Source organism: Podarcis gaigeae (assembly GCF_964106915.1).
Source record: "Podarcis gaigeae genome assembly, chromosome: 8".
Classification (NCBI taxonomy): domain Eukaryota; kingdom Metazoa; phylum Chordata; class Lepidosauria; order Squamata; family Lacertidae; genus Podarcis; species Podarcis gaigeae.
In genome coordinates this window covers 56,014,453-56,034,434 of record NC_139684.1, presented here as the reverse complement: position 1 = coordinate 56,034,434, position 19,982 = coordinate 56,014,453, and the positions used below count along the sequence as shown (strand labels likewise).

Below are 19,982 nucleotides of genomic sequence, written 5' to 3'. Positions count from 1 at the left end.
GGTTTCATAAAGGCTGAGTGGTAATAGGTTACAAATGTACCTATAATTTTTACATTTGTTTTTATTCAGGATTTTTGAGGTCTCCTCAGAATGTCAGCTGGGGCTTAGAGAAGGTCCCAAGTGTGAAACACACACACACACACACCACTTTGCTATTTTGCCATCCAGCGGGGGGGGGGGGGAATGCCGGCAAATTGTTCTCCCCTCATCTAGACTGACTCTTGTGGCTAGTAAAATTGGACTTTGGGCAAGACCTGGGATTGATTTAGATGCTCTGCAATGCATGCTCATGGTGCTGCTGATGTAACACAGTGTCTTCTCCCAGGCTGCCTGTCCTCCTCACGAGGGCAGGAGCAGCTCCGTGGAAAGATGCCCTTTGTGTGGCTGGGAGCTGCCTTCACCTCTAAAGATTGCCCACCGCCAAATTCAAGGCTCATCTGGGGACCTCCTTTTGGACTTGGGTTACTGCAGTGGTGGGTGCTGGGAGACAGTACCATCAGCTTCAACAAGAGGCAGGTTCAGCCCTCAAGCCGCATGCCTCTCTATGGAAAGCTGACAAGTCCAGTCAGGCCTTCTGATTAGGACTTCTTCAGGCAGTACAGAGTTGAACTATGGAACTCACTCCCACAGGAGGCAGTGATAGCCACCAACCCAGACAGCTTTAAAAGAGGATAAGACAAATCCACAGAGAGGGCTACTAGCCACAACGGCTGTGTGCTCCCTCCAAGTGTTGGAAAATTCAGGAGGGTCTTCTTGTGCTTGGGTTTGGCTTGCAGGTTTCCCATACGGGCATCTGGTTGGCCACTGTGAGACCAGGATACTAGACTAGGTGGACCATTATCCTGAAGCAGCAGGCTCTTCTTATGTTCAACCTGTGGCTGGGGCACACATTACTGGTTTCAGATACAGCAAGGCTGCAATTTTTTTCAATTCACACCAAAGCTGGTTTGAGTGTAGGGGGAACTCATCAAAACACAGCCTTTCACAAAACATCATAAGCTAGATATGGAGTGCAGCCAACACCATGCACACAGCACTTCCCAAACCTGCGTTGGGGATGCACTGGATGCAACCAGAGCCTGAGAATCACCGCCTGTTTGCAGCTTCAAAGCAAATAAGTCTCTGTCTAGGAAGTGACTGACCCACTGCCCTGAGTGCCTGCTTGTTCCATTGCCTGGAATATGGTGTGGAGCTCCAACCCCTAGAACCCTGCAGTGCCAGGAGGAGACAGATGAGGACCTGAAAGCACTGCTGCCCCCCTATCCCCATCTGCCACAGTGCCCCCCTTCCCCTGGCTCCACTGTGGGGCCTGCCTGCCTGCCAAGTGGCTCCTCCTTCCTTTCCACAGCTTGACACCCTGCGGGGAAGGCAGAACTTCTCACTCCTCAGCCAGACAGTGGTTTGGAGAGAGAGTGAAGAGCTGGTTCAAGGGATGTGGCTCCCCACAAGGGAGACATGGTGGAGACAGCTGTCAAGAAGAGTCAGCCACAGTGAACTGTGGGCACACTGACGCCCCACCCCCGCTGGCACCTTTCCCCCAACTCTGGCGTTCTTGTTGGCCATGAAGGGTATGAGGAGGGCCAGCTCAGGCTGAGCTTCTCAGAACTCAAAACTCAGTAGAGCAGCTGCTGAAAATGTCTCATCAGAAGGGGTCTCTAAGGCGCCAATGATGGTTGGCCCTTTTCCGTTCCTGCCAGGTAAACTGAAAGGGAGGGGTGGTCAGATGTGCTTCCACCAACACGCAGGATCAGGGAAGCCTAGAATCCTAGAACTGTAGAGTCGGACAGGACCCAGGGCATCATTCAGTCCAACCCCCTGCAATGCAGGAAGCACAGCTAAAGAAAGCTACGGTATTAGTGTGTCACTTCAGCAAAGATCACCACCAGCTTTACACCTCTTATGGAAGCCTGCCACTGAGTGAAGCAGGAAAGAGGGGTTGACGAGGCGCCCCCTCCTCCCTTCTTGCCTCCTGCATATGGTAGGGCTTGGAGTAGATGCCTCCCCCCAAGGAAGCCCACGCAGACATTCAAGTCACCTTCTCAGGCCCTTGCCTGGCTGCCTCCAACAAAGGAGGTTTGGCAACAGGTAGCTAGCAAAAATGAAAGCCACCTGAAGCATCCCCATCCTTCAGAAAGGTTCACCTGACATCTCTGCTGTGGCTTTTTTGTGCCAGCTGAAGACCTTTTTATATTTATATTTTCTCAGGGCCTTTTAATCTTTTTAATGTTGACGTCTTTTATGACTCTGTGGGGTTCTGGAAGTTTTAAGACCTGCGAGTACTGCGGCCCTGCTGTGTTTGTTACATTTCTTTTCTCCTCTGATGAACGGCTTTTATGCCGTTCTGAGATTTTATGGCTACTGAGTAGTGTACAAAGGCAGCATATCAACCAACCAATCAATCAAAGCTGATGGCCCCAGAATCTGGGCTGGGCTGCATTTGGGAAAGGAAGGAGGCAGCCTGGAGTAGCCACAAGCCAAAGAACGGAGGGGGAGTTTTGCCCACTCCCATGTCAGTGGCCACTGGCTGGTAGAAACTGACATCCCAGCCTGGCTTATGCTCACTTGCTCTTTCCCACTGATGCCTCCCTGTTGCTTCCTGGCTCTCTGCTGTGACTTGAGTGTCAGTAAGGGTGCTGGTGGCAGCAAGAGGATTCAACTTCACTGTCAGCCTCAACAAACCATGTTGGACTAAGACCTGGGAGCCAGGCATCAAACCTCCACTCAGTCATGAAGCTCACTGGGCGACCTTGGGGTCAGTCACAGTCTCTCAGCCTAACCTCCCTCACGGGGTTGTTGTGGGGAATAACTGAGGTGGGGGGAAACCATGTATGCCACTTTAAGCTCCTTGGGGAAGAAGGTGAGATATAAATTCAATAAATAAATTTTTGGCCTGGGCTTTTCGATCTCCACTCCTGCCATGCTGCCATATTCCCAAGAATCAAGAGTCCATCCCCATTTGTCAGGCCATCACTCACAACTGTGGGGAGACGCTGACATGCCCCAGACATTTCTTGTCATGCCTGGAAGTAGGGTTCTTTCCTTGGCCTCCTGCACCTGTTGCCCCCACAGCCCCCACCCCCTCTCTAAAGTGCTGGTGAGTCCATAAAACCTGCCATCTTCATCTGCTGACAACTGGGTGGGTAATTTATCACTCTGGAAAAATGCTTTGAGCCTATAAAAAGAGAGAAAGAAGCCCAAGCTGCCAAGTTCTGCAACATCTCAACAGACGCAGGTGTCTCCGCACCTGTTCTTCAGCCTTTGGAGCAGACAAAACAGGATTTGTTTCTCCTGGACACAAAGCAGAACAGGCCCTGAGGAAGAAGGGTGGGCAAGCTTCTTGGATGGCGTCATTGAGCACATCTTCCTGTGCTAGGCACGAAGATCACAAACCTCAGGTCAGGAGCCAAGCTCCACCTAGCAGACTTTGGGAGAGATTTGAGAGACGGGGCAGAACCGGGGGGGGGGGGGGTCCAGGAACCCTGGCTATCATCACAGGCAAAGGTCACATCACAGTCCAAGGCTCTTCCTTCCTCCATGGAAGTCTCTGTCTTCCACACAGCTCAGTGCAGTCACTCACACAGGGTCATCACATTTTCTCCTCCCAACAAACCTGCGATGTGGTTTCCTTGAGAGATAATGACTTGCCCTAGGTCAGTCATGGTTGGGTGGGGATTTGGTCCCAATCACCCCTCCTGGCCCCGCAGAAGAATTCCAAAAAAAGGCACACCCATCATCTTCCTTGCCCAGCCTGGTAGGGATGACAGCAAACCCAGAGAAGCTGTTGCCTTCTTGGAAGAAGGTTGACTCTGTGACATCTGGGTGCAACATTTGGCCCTAGGGTGGAGCTCCATTTCTGCCTCCAGGCTGAGCAGCAGCGGGAGAAGTTGCAAAAGACAGATCCTTCGGAGAAATACCTTTGAGCCTTTTCCAAGAAGGCTGGTGAACGAAATGTGGAATGAATTAAGCATGTAAATGAGAGGTTGATTTATCTCCTCACATGAAATCTTATTGCAGTGCCCCCAAATTATTGGATTATTTATACATTTTAAATCTTCCAAATTTGGAATGTGGAAATACACACACATATTTTTTTTTTCCAAAGAAAACATTGTAAGTTTAATGCAAGCCACGTTTTTCAAAAAGGAAAGCAAAGGGGGTGAATCTGTACAGGATGAGCTTCCCCTCCCCTCTGTGAGACTCCTCTGCAGGGATGTACAAAAGAGCATCACAGAAACCAGTCTCTTGCTTACACTCAGGCCTTGTGAGAACTGACATGGCAGAACCTCCGCACAGACAAATTGCTTTACTGTGCAATAAATGCAGTGTCTTTCCTTAGCGATTGAGGGAATTAGGTGTCCTCACATTTCTTCAGGTGTCATTGCATTCACACAATATTTCCCCTGCTGGCTTCTGCACTTGTTGGCGTATGGACAGCAGCATCTATAGTAGTGGGCTGCACAAGCATCTGGTCAGTGAGCCCAGCGACATCACGTAACAGAAGAGTCTGCTGGACCAGGCAAATGGCCCATCTAGTCCAGCATCCTGTTCTCAAAGTAACCAACCAGAGGCCTCTTTTGGAAAACCCACAAGCAGGATTCCGGCATAAGAGCACTGGCGGAGGGGCAGAGAGCAGGCAGGGGTGTGGCTGGCATGCACCCTGAGGGCATGGCGCACCGCCCACAGGGGTATGGCACATGTCCTGGGGGGGTGTGGTGCACCGCCTGCAGGGACATGGTGCCCAGCGGGGGGGGGGAGGAGCCGTGATGGCACCCCACCGGGATCATGCCGCCGGGGGCGATGCGCTTCCCCCGCACTCCTGTTCCTCCACCAGTGTCGGAAGCATTGCTGTTTCCAACTGTGGAAGCAGAGCATAATCATCATGGCTAGCAGCCACTGATAGCCCTCTTCTCCCTGAATTTCCTTCATCTTCTTGTACAGTGGTGCCTCGCAAGACAAAATTAATCCGTTCCACGAGTCTCTTCGTCTTGCGTTTTTTTCATCTTGCGAAGCACGGCTATTAGCGACTTAGTGGCTATTAACGGCTTAGCGGCTTTAAGAAAAAGGAAACAAACTCGCAAGAACTCGCAAGACGTTTCGTCTTGCGAAGCAAGCCCATAGGGAAAATCGTCTAGCTAAGCAACGCAAAAACCGAAAAACCCTTTCGTCTTGCGCGTTTTTCGTTTTGCGAGGCATTCGTCTTGCGGGGCACCACTGTAAAGCCATACAGGTTGGTACCCATCACTGCCTCCCGTGGAAGCGGATTCCATGAGCTACGTGAAGTACTTTCTTTTATCTGTCTTGAATTTCCAATATTCAACATCGCTGGATGTCCACAAGTTCTACTGTTATGGGGGGACGACTTCTCTCTACCCGTTTCATCCATGCCACGCATAATTATATAAACTTCCATCATGTCATGTCCTATTCACCTTTTCTCTAAAGTTCCTGGTGGCAGATACTGCAACCTTTCCTCGCAAGGATGTTGCTCCATCTCTTTGATCATTTTTGTACCCTTTTCTGAACCTTTCCCAACTCTACAATATCCTTTTTGAGATGAGGCCACTACAAACGTACACAGTATTCCAAAATTGGCTGCACCATAGTGTTGCGTAACAGCATTACGCACAGTTTTATATTAAATTCATTTCCTAATTATCTCTAGCACAGATTTGCCTTTTCCACAACTGCTACACACTGCCAACATCTTCACGGAGCTATCCACTATGACTCCTGGTAAGTCACGTCCAGTTCAGATCCTAGAAGCGCATATATGAAATTAACATTTTTTTTGGCCCAACACACATCACTTTGCACTTCTTTACATTGAACTGCATTTGTCATTTTACCACCAATTCACTCAACTTGCAGAGGCTCTTGAGCACAGAATTTATTGCTTGTGTCCATAAAGCTGTCCAGAATCCATGGGTCTTTGCTTGGATATTCATGTTAAAATTATGTTCATTCTGTCAGATGAAAAAACCTTTAAATTTGGCAGTATCTGGGCTGTTCATGAGCTCACCACTTCATAAATAACATTTTGTAATCAGAGTCCAGAATTCCAACCCCCCCCCCAACTCCAAAATGCCCCTTTCTTTCTCCCAGGCTTCTGGCTCAACTCTAACCCTCAGTCATGATGTCAGAGAAAGTAGCAGGCGCCAATCGCTACCACATGTTCGTTGCTTCATCAGCCCAGAAAAACAGCAACAGAAGAGGCAGCTGCCCAATGGACATGGTCCTCAAAGCGTTTTGAGAACGCTCTTTTGTTAAAGGAAATGCTGGATGCTTCTTGGTAAAAACTGCTTGGGGAAATTTTTTCTACTCCAGCTCAACAAAACATGCTGCTTGAATGGTTTCCTCAAAAAATGTTGAGAACCATATCTATTTGCTGCTGTTCTTGGCTTTTTCTACAGCTGTTATTGATCTTCTCTACTTGTGCAACTGGCTTATTTCACCCGAGTCAAGAGAGTTGGCAGAGGTCCTCACAGCATCTTTCTGTCCTTGCCTGTAATCTGTCCTGGGGAATGAGCAACACATCCCATTAAAGTCAGACCATGGCAACTATGAGATCCCTGATCACTCACACACCTACAGATGAGACATAGTGCCTGGACTCTTATGGGGAAAAGCCAATTGCCCCTTCATGCTGGTGGGTGGAAGGTCAGAGAAGAACAAAGGAGTGGCAATCCACGGGCAACACTGGAAGGAAGGAAAAATGTTTCCCTTTGATGTGCAAAAAGAAACAAATCTGCCTGGAAGTGCCAAATGTTCCATCATCAACATCATAACTTATCTGTACACCACTTTTCCATAGTAAACTATGGCCAAGACAGTTTGCAAGGAAAAAATTACATAATCCACTGAGTTATGAAATGTAACAAAATTTAAGTGTTAATGAAAGCATCTCAAAAAATATTCAATAAAGTTAAATAAACCCCTTATAATAATGTCTTACAACAAAATACAAAAACAGAATCACAAAAACAGAAAAAATAACATACAACCAAAGTTAAATCTTGGGTCTAATAGAAGCCCATAAAACAACACCACCACCACTACCACCCCCCACGATTGTCTCCAGGCGTCTTGAGCAAGATGTCTTGCTGCACCCACAGGTCAAGGGTCTCTTGGGTACTTTCCGCTGAAGCAGCTATGAGTGAGCCGGTCTTCTTGCTGGCCAGATGGAAAAAGACCAGCAGAGATGGAGGAGGAGAAGGGGATGGAGGAAGAAGACAACTCTGGTAGGGTCATTGCTGAGTGTGGCAGTAGACGAGTCCTGGAGGTGATCTTCCCAGCAGCCACTGAAATTCTCATTCCCCGGCTGCAAACAGCTCCCCTTTGCATGCTTTCGAGTGCACACATGCAGCACATATGTATGTGAGAAATACTGTATAGTTGATTATTTTATTTAAATATTTTTTAAATCTCACTCTTCGGCCAAAAAGGGTTCCCAGAGTGGCTTACAGATCGACAAACAAACACCAGTTCCTGTCCTTAAGGACACAACATAAGCAAAGGCAGAGGGCGAGAGGGAGAAAAGCAGTCAAGCACCAGTTCTCAGTTACGAAGTACCGACATGGACCAGCTGGGATAGGTCAGTTCAGAGACAGAAAAGTAGCCAAATCTCTAAGTAGAACCAGTGGAGTGGCCTTGCTTCCCTTCGTTCTCTTTCTCCTGCAGCCTGGCAGAATGGCTGCCACTAGGCGATGAGGGATAGCCAAAAGGCAGCTGTTCTCTCAGCAGAGCCAGCAAAGTAGCCCCGCTTCCCATCTCTCACACTGCTGCAACCTGACAGAGTGGATGCTATTGGGTAATGGCTGAGGAAGAGCCAGAGACCTAGTCTCTCAGCAGAGTCCGTGGAATAGCAGCCCTCCTTCCGTTCTCTCCCTCTGTCACAACCTAATGCAATGGCATCATTCACCTTTGCAAGTCATCTGCCCCCATTTGTGAACCGGACTAAAGTTCTTAGTGAAAGGCTTTTGGGATGGGAGAGGTACGGAATTGCCACAGAAGTGGGGAAAGGGGGAATCAGCAGTTCTTTATGAGCAGATCCTGGTTTGTGCAGCTCTTCTCCCTTGGGGCATTACAGAAGTGATACTAACTCTCCTCTCCCCTCCATCCCCAATGCGAATTTTGATTATTTGGACCCGGAAAGGGGCCAGATCTAAAGAAATACAAACCCGCCTTTTGCAGACCCGCAAATGGTTTGTTTTAACAGCTTGGGTTGAATCGCCTTCCCCTTTGGTATCTCCAGTCTGGCAGTAACGGGCTTGCTGAGTGTTTGCCTAATGGTTAACATCCTTTCCTTATTAAGCAAAACATTTGAAGTGATTATAGTTTATTTACAACCAAAGTGGGCTTAAATGAGATCTAATTCCTCTCCCTTCTCCGCTGTTGGGCCTTCAGCCAGCCCACATGCAGCTGCCTTTGGGCAAGGAGCAAAACTGCGAAGGAAGGAACAGCCAGAATGTCTCCACCTTGTGGCAGGCTGTGAGAAAGCACCTCGTGGGCATGCGTAGCATCAGAAATCCTGCACAAACCAAGGCTTCGTTCTCCGTCTCCCCCAATGGCTTTCTGGTGGGACTCAGTCAAACAAGGAGCATCACCTATTTCAGTACACTGGTGGGTTGGGCACTCCTGCCAGGGAGGAAGGGGGAGAGATGGGCAGAACAAAAAGGAAGCTCAGCTCACCACACAGATGTCCCTGGTCAAAATGGCACCATTCTCCTCCTGCACACCAGGAATGCAAAGGACCTTCCCAGTCCAGAACCAGCAACTGCACTGAAAGAGAATCAATAGCAGGTGCTGGAAAAGGCCTCCCTCTGCCCAAGTCCTTGAGGGTCTGCTGCTGCCACCGCCAGAGTAAAGAAAACTAACCTAGATGGTCTTATTCACTGTAAAGCAGTTTAATCTTCTCATTTATCCAAGAAGGTGGCTTAGAGTGGCTCTTTGGGTTCCTTTATTCTCAAGGCAGGCATCCCTAACCTGCACCCTTCCAGATGTTTTGGCTTACATCTCCCATGATCCCTAGCTAACAGGACCAGTGGTCAGGGATGATGGGAATTGTAGTCTAAAACATCAGGCAGGCCGAAGGTTGGGGATGCCTGTTCTGAGGGGTCCATTCAAAATCCCATCTTCCCAGCTGGCCCTTTTCAGCCACTCTGGAACAAACCACAGCGTCAGCCCATTGCTGCAAAAACCAACAAAGTGTCTTCTTACGGCATATAGAGGCTTACACCATAATTAATTAGCAAGTCTCTAAGGTGCCACAAGACTCTGTTGTTTTTATAAGATTCCATTTGTCTTGAATAAATTGACCTTCAACAAATGTCCCCTGATGGGATAATTCTATTAAGTTCTCTGATGTGAAGGGGTCATACCAGCGGAACCTGGTTCTATTTCAGCGCCACAAGTTGTGTGTTTTGCTCTGTAACGAATTCCAACCGCTTCTCAACGTCCATCTCAGCCTAATGTGTGTGACGGTTTTGGGTTACTGCCTCGGAAAGGCACACCGCCCTGCCTAATTGGTTTCAGGTCCGCAGCTGGGTGCAGTCTGAGACAGGCTTGGCTTTTGCTCTGCTGGGGTGAGTGGCACCTCTCAAGCAACCTCCACTCCCCAAAAGTTCCTCCAGCAGAAATCACAAATGATTCCTTGGGTGACATCGCCCCAGAGCGATTGTGTGGGGTGGGGGTGGGGCGCGATCCAGAAATGTCAGCTGTGGGCTTGGCCCCAGAAATGTGACAAGGCTGCCATTTCCATGCACTGCTGGCAAGATGTGATAAACCCTGCCAGATCCACCAAAGCAAATGAGAAAGCAAGCTAAGCATGTTCGCTACTATGACACAGCCATGCTCACAACTGGCCTGAAGGACATATTTCTGCAGGATGCGTGAAGATGGACAGAAAGCATTTGGGACAGATACATAGAAAGAGAAGCCCCTTTTCCCTTTCTCTAACTCAGGGTTTCCCAAACTTGGCTCTCCAGCTGTTTTTGGACTACAGTTCCCATCACCCCTGACCACTGGTTCTGCTAGCTAGGGATGCTGGGAGTTGTAGTCCAAAAACAGCTGGAGACCCAAGTTTGGGAAACCCTGCTCTAGCTTCAGAGTCTGTAGACCCTCCAACTTCAACAGCCACTTCTTGCATTCTTCAGCTTCTTGTTGCCTTTGCTGCAACAGGCTGCTCTTCTGACTGATTTATTTGGAGGCCACATGGGAAGAGAGAAAGCTACAGCCGAGTGCAGACTCAGCCGGTGGAAGAGTTGATGCTCTGAGCACAAGAGGCAGAAACACAGCTCGTCGCTTCAACAGCCGCAACACCAAATGCAGGGAAGCTCCTTGCAGCAGCGGTGCAGGATGCTCTTGGGTGCCTTAATGTGTGTTGCCTCAAACCCATCCATCACCATTTCCAGCCAGAAACACTACATTAGTAGAGCCGTGCAATGTTAACAGTGACAGGTGTTTTGTGGGTAACAAGCACAAGCACCAGATGACCGTAGGAATGCACAGCTTTGACGCAGATTGTCCAGATGGGAGGGATCAAAGGCACCTGCTGGTCACGTGTCCTGCTGGAGCCCTGCACTGCTCACTCCTGGAGGCAGCAAGGGTGTGTTTGTGCGAGATGGTAAACCTTCTGCTGCCATTACCCACTCCAAGCTGCTTAGTGTTTTTTAAGTATTATCATATGGGGTGATAAAAATGCATTTGGTAAAAAGAAAAGAGATGGAAAATGCAGTAAAGGAGGACCAGGAGCTAAAAGCACTGGGCTATTTAATTTTAAGAAGTTTTTAGGAGCCTTTTAAGAAATGCAAAAAGAGAAACAAGCACAGAGGAGGTAGAATAAAACCAGGGTGAGTTTACAATGCTATTGTAATGTTACAATGCTGTTGTAATGACTTTCATCCCAGCTTTCAAGACAACTCACAATAAAGTGTTATAAATAATAAAATAAACCAATTTTATTTGAAGGCAGGCGATTTTCCCCGTTGCGTAGAGGTGGTATCTTCCTCTTAGCAGGTGCGCAGCAGGGCTGTTTGAAATACCAGAGTATGAAATGAGGAACAACCACTGACCTAATATGCCAAGTAAGAGAGGCAAAGGGTTTTGCTTCGCCCCAGCCGCTCCCTCTGTAGGAAGGTCTGCAAGCGCCCTCAAGTGGACACACAGCATGCAGGGAAGCAGTAGGAACTCAAATCACATTTTGTTATACAAACACTTTAAAAGCTGAATAGTTTCCTTCCATAGATACAGTGATGCCACAGTATAGAAACGGAAATATTACCAACCTTCTTCACAGGGCTGTCGGGACAGAACACTTTGCAATTTAACAGTACCACCGAAGTAATACAATCAAAACTGATTTACAGTAGCTGACTGCTCAAGCCTGCTTCTCAAGGGGAACGGCACTTCCACCAAAAGTGGGGGAAAGCTGTGGGAGGGATAAGGCACAACCCTTTTCATCTTTGCTCCTAACAACTCCTGCAAGGCAATTCCTAAAACTCCAAAGGGAGTTCATTCAGTCCAGCATCCTGTTCTCACAGTGACCAACCAGATGCCCACAGGAAGCGCCAAAGCAAGACCTGCATGCAATAGCACCCTTCCCACTTGTGATTCTAGCAACTGGTATTCAGAGCAATAGTGCGTCTGACAGTAGAGGTAAAACATAACCATCATGGCTAGGAGACATGAATTGTCTAATTCTCTTTTAAAGCTATCCAATTTGGTGGCTGTTACTAGATCTTATGGCAATGAATTCCATAGCTTAACTATATGTTGTGTGAAGTACTTTCTTTTTCCATCCTGAATCTTCCAACATTCAGCTTTGTTGGATGGTCCCAAGTTCCCCCAGACCCCTTACTTGCCTTTTTTCCAAACTAAAATGCCCCAAATATTGTAACTGTTCCTCATAGGGCAGCTGTTACATCCCCTTGATCATTATGGTAGCCTTTTTCTGAACCTTTTCCATTTATGCATATGGTGCAACTGCACCATAGTTTTTTATAACAGCATTGCTATATGGACCTTCTTCCATCTCCTTCTATCTTAGACATTCTTTCCCATCTGTTGAATTTGATAGCACTGTGGTCACTGTTCCAAATCAGTTCACCAACACTTATATTTTACACTCGTTTCTGAGTGCCACTTAAATGATGCACATAACTTCTCCTCTGTTTGGTGCCATGACCAACTGTCATTAGAGTATGTAGAAATGTTGCCTCTTTGTTGTGGCTAAATACAAATTCAGCCAGGCAACGTGCATCTATTCCTGGAAAAAGGGACACCTGGTTGATCTTCTGGAGAAACTACCCCACACACCCTCACCCAGGCTATGCTTCTTGCAGCTGTTCCACTCTGGACAGCTACAGGCACAACAGGAAAATGGACATTTTGCACTCCAAGGGTGCGACATCAAGTTTAATTTACAAAGAGGTGCCTACCAGAAATGGTGGCATGTGGCTCAATAAGGAACGATCCCCAGCTACTGGTTCACATACTCTTCATTTCAAATCTGAGGGCCAGCACCAGCCCAGGATCCGGAATTGTGCATCTTCTGACTGCGGGGCTGGGGAGCTCCATCCGAAAACAAAAAGCAGCCCTGTTTAAGGTCTGGGCCTCTTCACATGGTGGTGAGCTGTCCCTGGAAAGCTGGCCTCTCTTGGGAAGATGAGCAAGTTCCATGTCCTCACACGGCTTCCAGAAAGAAGGAGACCTTCAGCAACACTTCTGAGAGACAGATCAGAAGAGGACTCTTTGTGAGGAACAGGTCATGGGTAAAACTTCAAAGCAGGGATAGTACAGGTGCAAAGCACTGTCGTTTTCTATAGGCCAATATTGGTTCAGTTGTGCACCTTTTCACAGATGATGGGCCTGTTGGTGGCTATTTGCCAGTGGCTAAGACTTTCCCGTCAAAATCTTACCTCTGCCATGAACCCTTGCCCTGCATCAGCACTAGCACACTGCCTTATGTTGCAGGAATGGTGTAAGGATCACAACAAGGCAGTGTATGTGAAGGTGCACTGAACACTCTCCCAGTATTAACATTTAAGATACCCAAACATGAAGCCTCCATATTCATGGTACTATACCTCTATCCAGCTACTAGAAGCTGAGGGTTTCTGTTTGCTATTGACCCCACCTCATCGCCAAAGACATTCTCCACATTGGTGTCATTACCTTCTGCTGTGTTTTGGAGGCCCTGCTGTAGCACCTGCTCCCAGGCCTTTGGAAGAGCTTGCATCTCCATCAGGTTCGTGTAGCTGACCTGAAGGAGGAGAAACTTGAGCCCCAAATATCTTTTCAGGTGTTAAGGACAGATAAGCAGCCAGCTCAAAGTGGAATGACAGAGACTCATTTCCACTCACCCTGCTCCATGAAAATGGGGAAAGCCCAAAGGGGCTCAGTCAAAGGAGGTGGCACAATAACTTCAAGCTACACAAATCAGAGGGGCAAACGAGAGCAATCCAGCACAGGATTATTTGGTAAATTTACATCTTGCCAGATGCTCTCAACAGGAGCTTTTCAGGGGCGATAAGAAGAGCTGAACTCCATGGAAGGAAAGGAGAGTGTTTCTGGGGGAAGAGGGCTCGAAACCTGCCTCCTCCACACTTGCACAGCTTGAAAAGTTGTGGGAGAATGGCCTTGGGGCTGGGGCCCTGCAACTCTCACAAGTGACAACTGAATCTACAGTGAGGCATCTTATCCAAAGCTGGAGGCAACAAGGATTCTTATGTGCTAATGTTGTTTTCTTTTACTGGCTTGTATTTCAGTGTTTATTGCTAAACTGAACTGTTAGCTATCTTGGGGGTCTTTTTCAAGACAGACATAAAGGCTGCATAGATAAGTATTTTAATAAAGGTCTGCTTCTGGAGAACAGGAGGACCTTGCAGATGCATAACTCTTTCAAAGGATACACGCGGTGGTAAAATTCTTCAACATCCAGAAGCCACTCCAGCATGTCTGCCAATGAGGGACATGATGCAGAGCGCTGGAAGGTCGTCTCCAGGGTTAGGCCATCTCCTGGCTGCTCACAGAGCCGGAAAACGCTGTCCACACGGACTCCAACAGTATCCCTCACTTTCTGGAGCTCCATTCTACACAAAACAAAGACCACTCATGTCACACTCTGGGGTGGTTTCCATAGAGATCAATCACCCAGAGAAACTACTAGTTCATTTTAAGTGTGCTAATACTGGCTTTCATCATACAGTCGTACCTCGGGTCACATACGTTTCAGGTTACAGACTCTGCTAACCCAGAAACAGTACCTCAAGTTAAGAACTTTGCTTCAGGATAAGAACAGAAATCATGCTCCAGCGGTGCGGCAGCAACAGGAGGCCCCATTAGTTAAGTGGTGCTTCAGGTTAAGAACAGTTTCAGGTTAAGAATGGACCTCCAGAACGAATTAAGTACTTAACCCGAGGTACCACTGAACATTGTTACATTCTCTCTTGTTTGCACTTCTGCCATATTGTCTGAAGGGCCTTGCACAAGTTTAAGACGGGATGAGAATCTGGCTTGCACATCTCTGCTGCCCAAGATCAGGTTGGAGATGAGAAATTTTTGGCTGATTCTCTAAAACAGGCATAGGCAAACTCTGCCCTTCAGATGTTTTGGGACTACAACTCCCATCATCCCTAGCCAACAGGACCAGTGCTCAGGGATGATGGGAATTGTAGTCTCAAAACATCTGGAAGGCCGAGTCTGCCTATGGCTGCTCTAAAAGTTGTGTAGACAACTTAAGCAAAAGACAAACGTTGCTAATCTGAACAAAGGTCTTACCTAAATTCAACCTGTTGCAATGGGAATGGTGAGCAGAGCTTGGGCAGCTCACTAGGAACTGCCACAAAGCTCACTGGGTAGAGCCAAGGAAAGCCAGACTGAACTACCCCATGTGGGCTGCTGTTATGAAAATAAGTAAAAACATGAAACTACTTTTTTAACTGGGAAAGTGCTACATAAATAAATGACTGGAGCCAGACAAAGTCAGCTGAACTTACTTGATTTCAATGGGAATTGAACTTTCAATGGGAAAGTTCAATTAGCTTAAGAACTGGCTCCAACCCAAATAAATTTAGATGTACTTTTCAGATGCCATAGTTGTAAGTTATAGAGTCATAATACAGAATTGTTCATTGCCTGCAAAAAACTGTCAGCTGCCAAATAATTTTGACGGGAACTTTTTTCACACTGTGAATGACCCAGAGAGCTGCAATTCCCCCTCCCCTCTACCCTACCCACAAAGCAAAGCAGATGCCCTTACAGGTGGTCCTGCTGCAGCACCTCTAGCAAAGCCTCCATGGCACATTGCTGCTTGTGCCTCAGCCTCTCTGGCAGATCTGGGAAGTCTCGCAGGGGGGTGTTGGCAAAGGAGACCTTCTGGGAGGCCTGCATCTGCTCAGCCAGGTTGGCCAAGGAACTGAGAAGAGGTGTGCAGGCAGCTAGCACTCTCTTCCAAGCCTCGTGTTGCTCCTGGAGAGCACGGAAACACTCCTGCAGGTCACCATGAATGGTGTGCAGGGAACTGGAGCCCCCAGAAGCCATCCTGGAAACAAAACACAGAAGTCAGGTCAAGAAGTAGCTCAGGTAACAAGACTCCAGCAACACCAGGCTTGGTTCAACCTGCCCTTCCCCTCACTTGGCTTGTCACACATCTGCATTAAAAACAAAGCAGAAATTTCCTTTTGCAGAGCATCGAACATGTTTGGAGGACTCAAAACAAGTTAGTTAAGTCATAGCAGTAGGCTGAATCAAAACTGATTCAAAACCATACACATACAAACATACACGCTACTGTGTATCATTTTTTAAAAAGAATACCTGGTTTAAAATGAAATCCTAGTTTAATACAACACCAGGAGGGTGCCAACTATGTCCCTCATCCCTCAGAGCTTAGTCAAAACAAAAAAAATTCCTTCCAGTAGCACCTTAAAGACCAACTAAGTTAGTTCTTGGTATGAGCTTTCGTGTGCATGCACACTTCTTCAGATACACTGAAACAGAAGTTTCCAGACCCTTCTATATAGTGAGACAGTGGGGAGGGGTATTACTCAGAAGGGTGGTGGGAATGTGTGATGGGCAGATAGCTGTGATGAGCCTGTTGACGACTCTTAACGACTGCAATAGGTATTACAGGAAAAAGCAATGGGTGAGAAGGTGAAAAGTGGCTTTGTCATGTATAATGAGATAAGAATCCAATGTCTTTGTTCAGACCAGGTTTCTCCATGGTTTTAAGTTTGGTGATAAGTTGCAATTCAGCAGCTTCTCTTTCCAGTCTATTTCTGAAATTCCTTTGTAGTAAAACAGCTACTTTGAGATCTTGTATAGAATGACCTTAATGTCCTTAGTTGTCCTTAATGTCCTTAGTTGTCTTAAACAACTCCTAACCCACAATAATACTACAACCAGACCTAACACGGACACTGGCACCAGAGCCTGCAATAAACCCAGATGCCAACTTTGCTGCCACATACACCCAGACAACACCATTACTGGCCCCAACAACATCACACATACCATCTCGGGACTATTTAATTGCTCATCGTCTAACATTGTGTATGCCATCAAATGCCAACAGTGTCCTTCAGCTCTCTATATTGGACAAACAGGCCAGACCTTACGCCAAAGAATAAACGGACATAAATCGGACATCAGGAATCACAAGACAGAGAAACCAGTAGGAGAACACTTCAATCTCCCAGGACATTCTATACAAGATCTCAAAGTAGCTGTTTTACTACAAAGGAATTTCAGAAATAGACTGGAAAGAGAAGCTGCTGAATTGCAACTTATCACCAAACTTAAAACCATGGAGAAACCTGGTCTGAACAAAGACACTGGATTCTTATCTCATTATACATGACAAAGCCACTTTTCACCTTCTCATCCATTGCTTTTTCCTGTAATACCTATTGCAGTCGTTAAGAGTCGTCAACAGGCTCATCACAGCTATCTGCCCATCACCCATTCCCACCACCCTTCTGAGTAATACCCCTCCCCACCTTCTCACTATATAGAAGGGTCTGGAAACTTCTGTTTCAGTGTATCTGAAGAAGTGTGCATGCTCACGAAAGCTCATACCAAGAACTAACTTAGTTGGTCTTTAAGGTGCTACTGGAAGGAATTTTTTTTGTTTTGACTATGGCAGACCAACACGGCTACCTATCTGTAACTGGAACCTCAGAGCTTAGGTAAAGCTTTGAGGAGAACAAACCCATCTTCCCTGCCTTTTGCAAGAAGGGCTGAAGGTTGTTAGCTTGGATTTCCTCATGCTATCATTAACCAAGTTAATAAACAGATTCTGATTTTTCATTTTTTTAAATTTCCTTCTCAAGTCCTATAGCCAACTGGATTTCCTAGGTGAACTTCTCAGCCACCGTCTATCATGCCAGTCATTTACAGTGCATTTTAATACTGTTTTCTGAAGCAATGCTAGCACAGCCTAACTGCTACAAGCAAATAATGCCCCATCACCAAGCTATCCTCATGGGTACTTTTCAGGGCCAGCTCTGGATTTCATGGCCTCCATGGAAAGTCTCACATTGCCATCTGCCCATCCCAACATACTTTTGATTTAGTGTTTACTCTTAGCAGGGAGAGGGATGGTAAGGATATAGGAAGGATGATGGTAACCCTGTTGTCATGGCCAGAATGTATGAACTTTGGGCAGCAGACCCACTCTGCAGGGGTTGCAGAGCAATTCTATGGTCTGCCCCTAGAGATTAATGGAATTATGGTGCTGGAGACGACTCTTGAGAGTCCCATGGACTGCAAGAAGATCAAACCTCTCCATACTGAAGGAAATCAACCCTGAGTGCTCACTGGAAGGACAGATTGTGAAGCTGAGGCTCCAGTACTTTGGCCACCTCATGAGAAGAGAAGACTCCCTGGAGAAGACCCTGATGTTGGGAAAGATGGAGGGCACAAGGAGAAGGGGACGGCAGAGGACGAGATGGTTGGATAGTGTTTTCGAGGTTACCAGCATGAGTTTGACCAAACTGCGGGAGGCAGTGGAGGACAGAGGTGCCTGGCGTTCTCTGGTCCATGGGGTCACGAAGAGTCGGACACGACTAAACGACTAAACAACAACAACAACAACAAAGTAGGTTCCTGAATGCTCGGCAGGCTGGGACGGTGCAGGTTTCCAGTGGATATAGCTGGTGATCTAGTCAAAGCCTGGGTCGCACGGTGGGGCGGTGCAGTGAGATGGGATATTGACACAATTGCTTCCAGGAGTCCTCTCTGATGTCGCAGAGTCTGCTCTGCACCTTGTTTACTGAGCTGCAGCAGCTGGTAGATGACCAGAGTGTAGGTGGCAGGAAACTTGTACCAAAGCTGACCAAGTGCTTGGTAGTTTACATAATTCTGCCTACCAAGAAGTGCTGAAGGCAGGAAAGAATGACAACTTTGCCACCTCCACTGAAGAGCCATCCAGCAGTCACCTTAGGTGCCAGGATGCTGATCATACCAGAAGTGTTGGGTGAGCTTCTGGAGCATTCAGTGTTTGCATGACACTCTGAGAATAAAGTTGCTCAGCTTTTTAGCCTTGGATGCTTCAAGTGTCGCAGCCCCATGGTGCCCAATGCGGCACACTCCCAAATTAAGCAACTGATTTTCCCTTTATGCTATCCAGCAGAAACAGCAGGACCTTTTCCACAGTGGCTGCCAAGGCTTGAAACACTCTGCCCCGGAAGGTCCACACACAGAAGGTCCTCCTTCTTCCACAGGCTGGCAAAACCCCCTCTGGTCCCCATCAGGCATTTGGGGGTGTAGCAGAGATGCCAGGCACCGACCAGCAAGTGTCCAGAGAATTGCATCCTTAATGTTGTTCTGATTTTATTTATTTTGAATCTCTGGTGCAAGTTCATGAAGCGCTGCTTTTCTATTTTAACCGGTTTGCTCTCCTTTCTCCAGCAAGTCGGCAGCAAAGTGCCACGTGTTTTCTCCTGCGCCCTAAACTGCTTTGAGGGTTTAGTTTTCTTTGCGATCAAATGGTGTATTAAATTTTATTTTTTTTTAAAAAAAATCATATAATTCATTATTTTCAAGACTTCTGGGCATGTTATTCCTCACCAGCACCTGCCTAGAAAATTCTTACGAGGCTGATAGGATTTAAATACCGGAAATATTCGGCATTTTGTAGGTGAAGCTGACACGGCTCCCTCCGCCCCAAGGAAGCCTGCCTTGGACAGAGGTGGTGGTGAGCAGGGACAATACAGCTTTCCTGACCTACCTGCTTCTCTCCGGCACAAAAGCCTATTGCTGCCAGGCAAGGACCTACTTCAGCCCTTCCTCGCCGGCGCTACGCGAGTGCCGCTCGGGCCTTGGACTCCTCTGGGTGGGGTGTGCTGGGAAATGTAGTCCCTTCTCTCTTTCAATCTGCGCTTGCGCGCTTTGCCGCCGAGTTTCCATTGGTCCAACTCACTCTCCCGCGCCTCTGATTGGCTGGTTGCTCCGAAGGTGATGGGAAGGGGCTGGGCCGAACGGGCTTTTCGCGCGCCGCTTTCTTTCTAGGTTGCCATGGCGACACGGCAGCGGCGAGGTGACTGTTGCTTGGCGACGCAGACTACACTTCCTTGGAGCATGTGCAGAGCGCTCCTTTCCTCCCTCTTTCAAGGTCAGATTTGTGTAAATTGCTCGAAGTGAATAAATGGATCCAGCAGCAGCAGCAGCATCCCAGGCTATGATTCCTGCTCCTGCAATGGGACCCCCAAAGCAGGCGGCCCAGACTTGGTGATCCGCCCACAGCGCCTCCACCCGTTGCCAGGATTCAGAATCTACATATTGGGCCGCATTCAACCCACTACGAAGCCCAGGCCCTGAGCCAGGTTTTTCTGGGCCACTCCTGACACACAGATGCTGCAGAGAAACAGAGCTGGGCATCACTAGGGAACTCCTGCCCCTCGTTGTGAACATTCTCCATGTTTCTCGAGACTTGTGTACTGATGCAACAACAGAACATTAGCAGCATCTTTATACTGGACCATCCA

The 19,982-nt window shown here is 47.6% G+C and overlaps 1 protein-coding gene across 3 annotated transcripts; it reads right to left on the bottom strand.

The window, feature by feature from the left end:
• Positions 1 to 7,382: 7,382 nt before the first annotated feature.
• Positions 7,383 to 19,982, bottom strand: AIRIM (AFG2 interacting ribosome maturation factor). Of its 3 annotated transcripts, XR_014567274.1 has the most exons (6): positions 19,274 to 19,982; positions 15,257 to 15,538; positions 13,908 to 14,087; positions 13,171 to 13,289; positions 10,089 to 12,720; positions 7,383 to 9,983 (listed from the first exon to the last, which is right to left on the bottom strand). XR_014567274.1 is itself a non-coding variant. In XM_083751527.1 (5 exons), exons 1-5 carry the CDS (start codon positions 19,402 to 19,404, stop codon positions 12,680 to 12,682), a joined length of 753 nt encoding a protein of 250 aa, XP_083607653.1. In that variant the 5' UTR covers positions 19,405 to 19,982; the 3' UTR covers positions 7,383 to 12,679. The 3 variants fall into 3 exon arrangements, 1 of the variants encoding a protein (XP_083607653.1); XR_014567273.1 differs by having other exon boundaries at positions 7,383 to 12,720; positions 13,171 to 13,359; positions 13,430 to 14,087; XM_083751527.1 differs by having other exon boundaries at positions 7,383 to 12,720.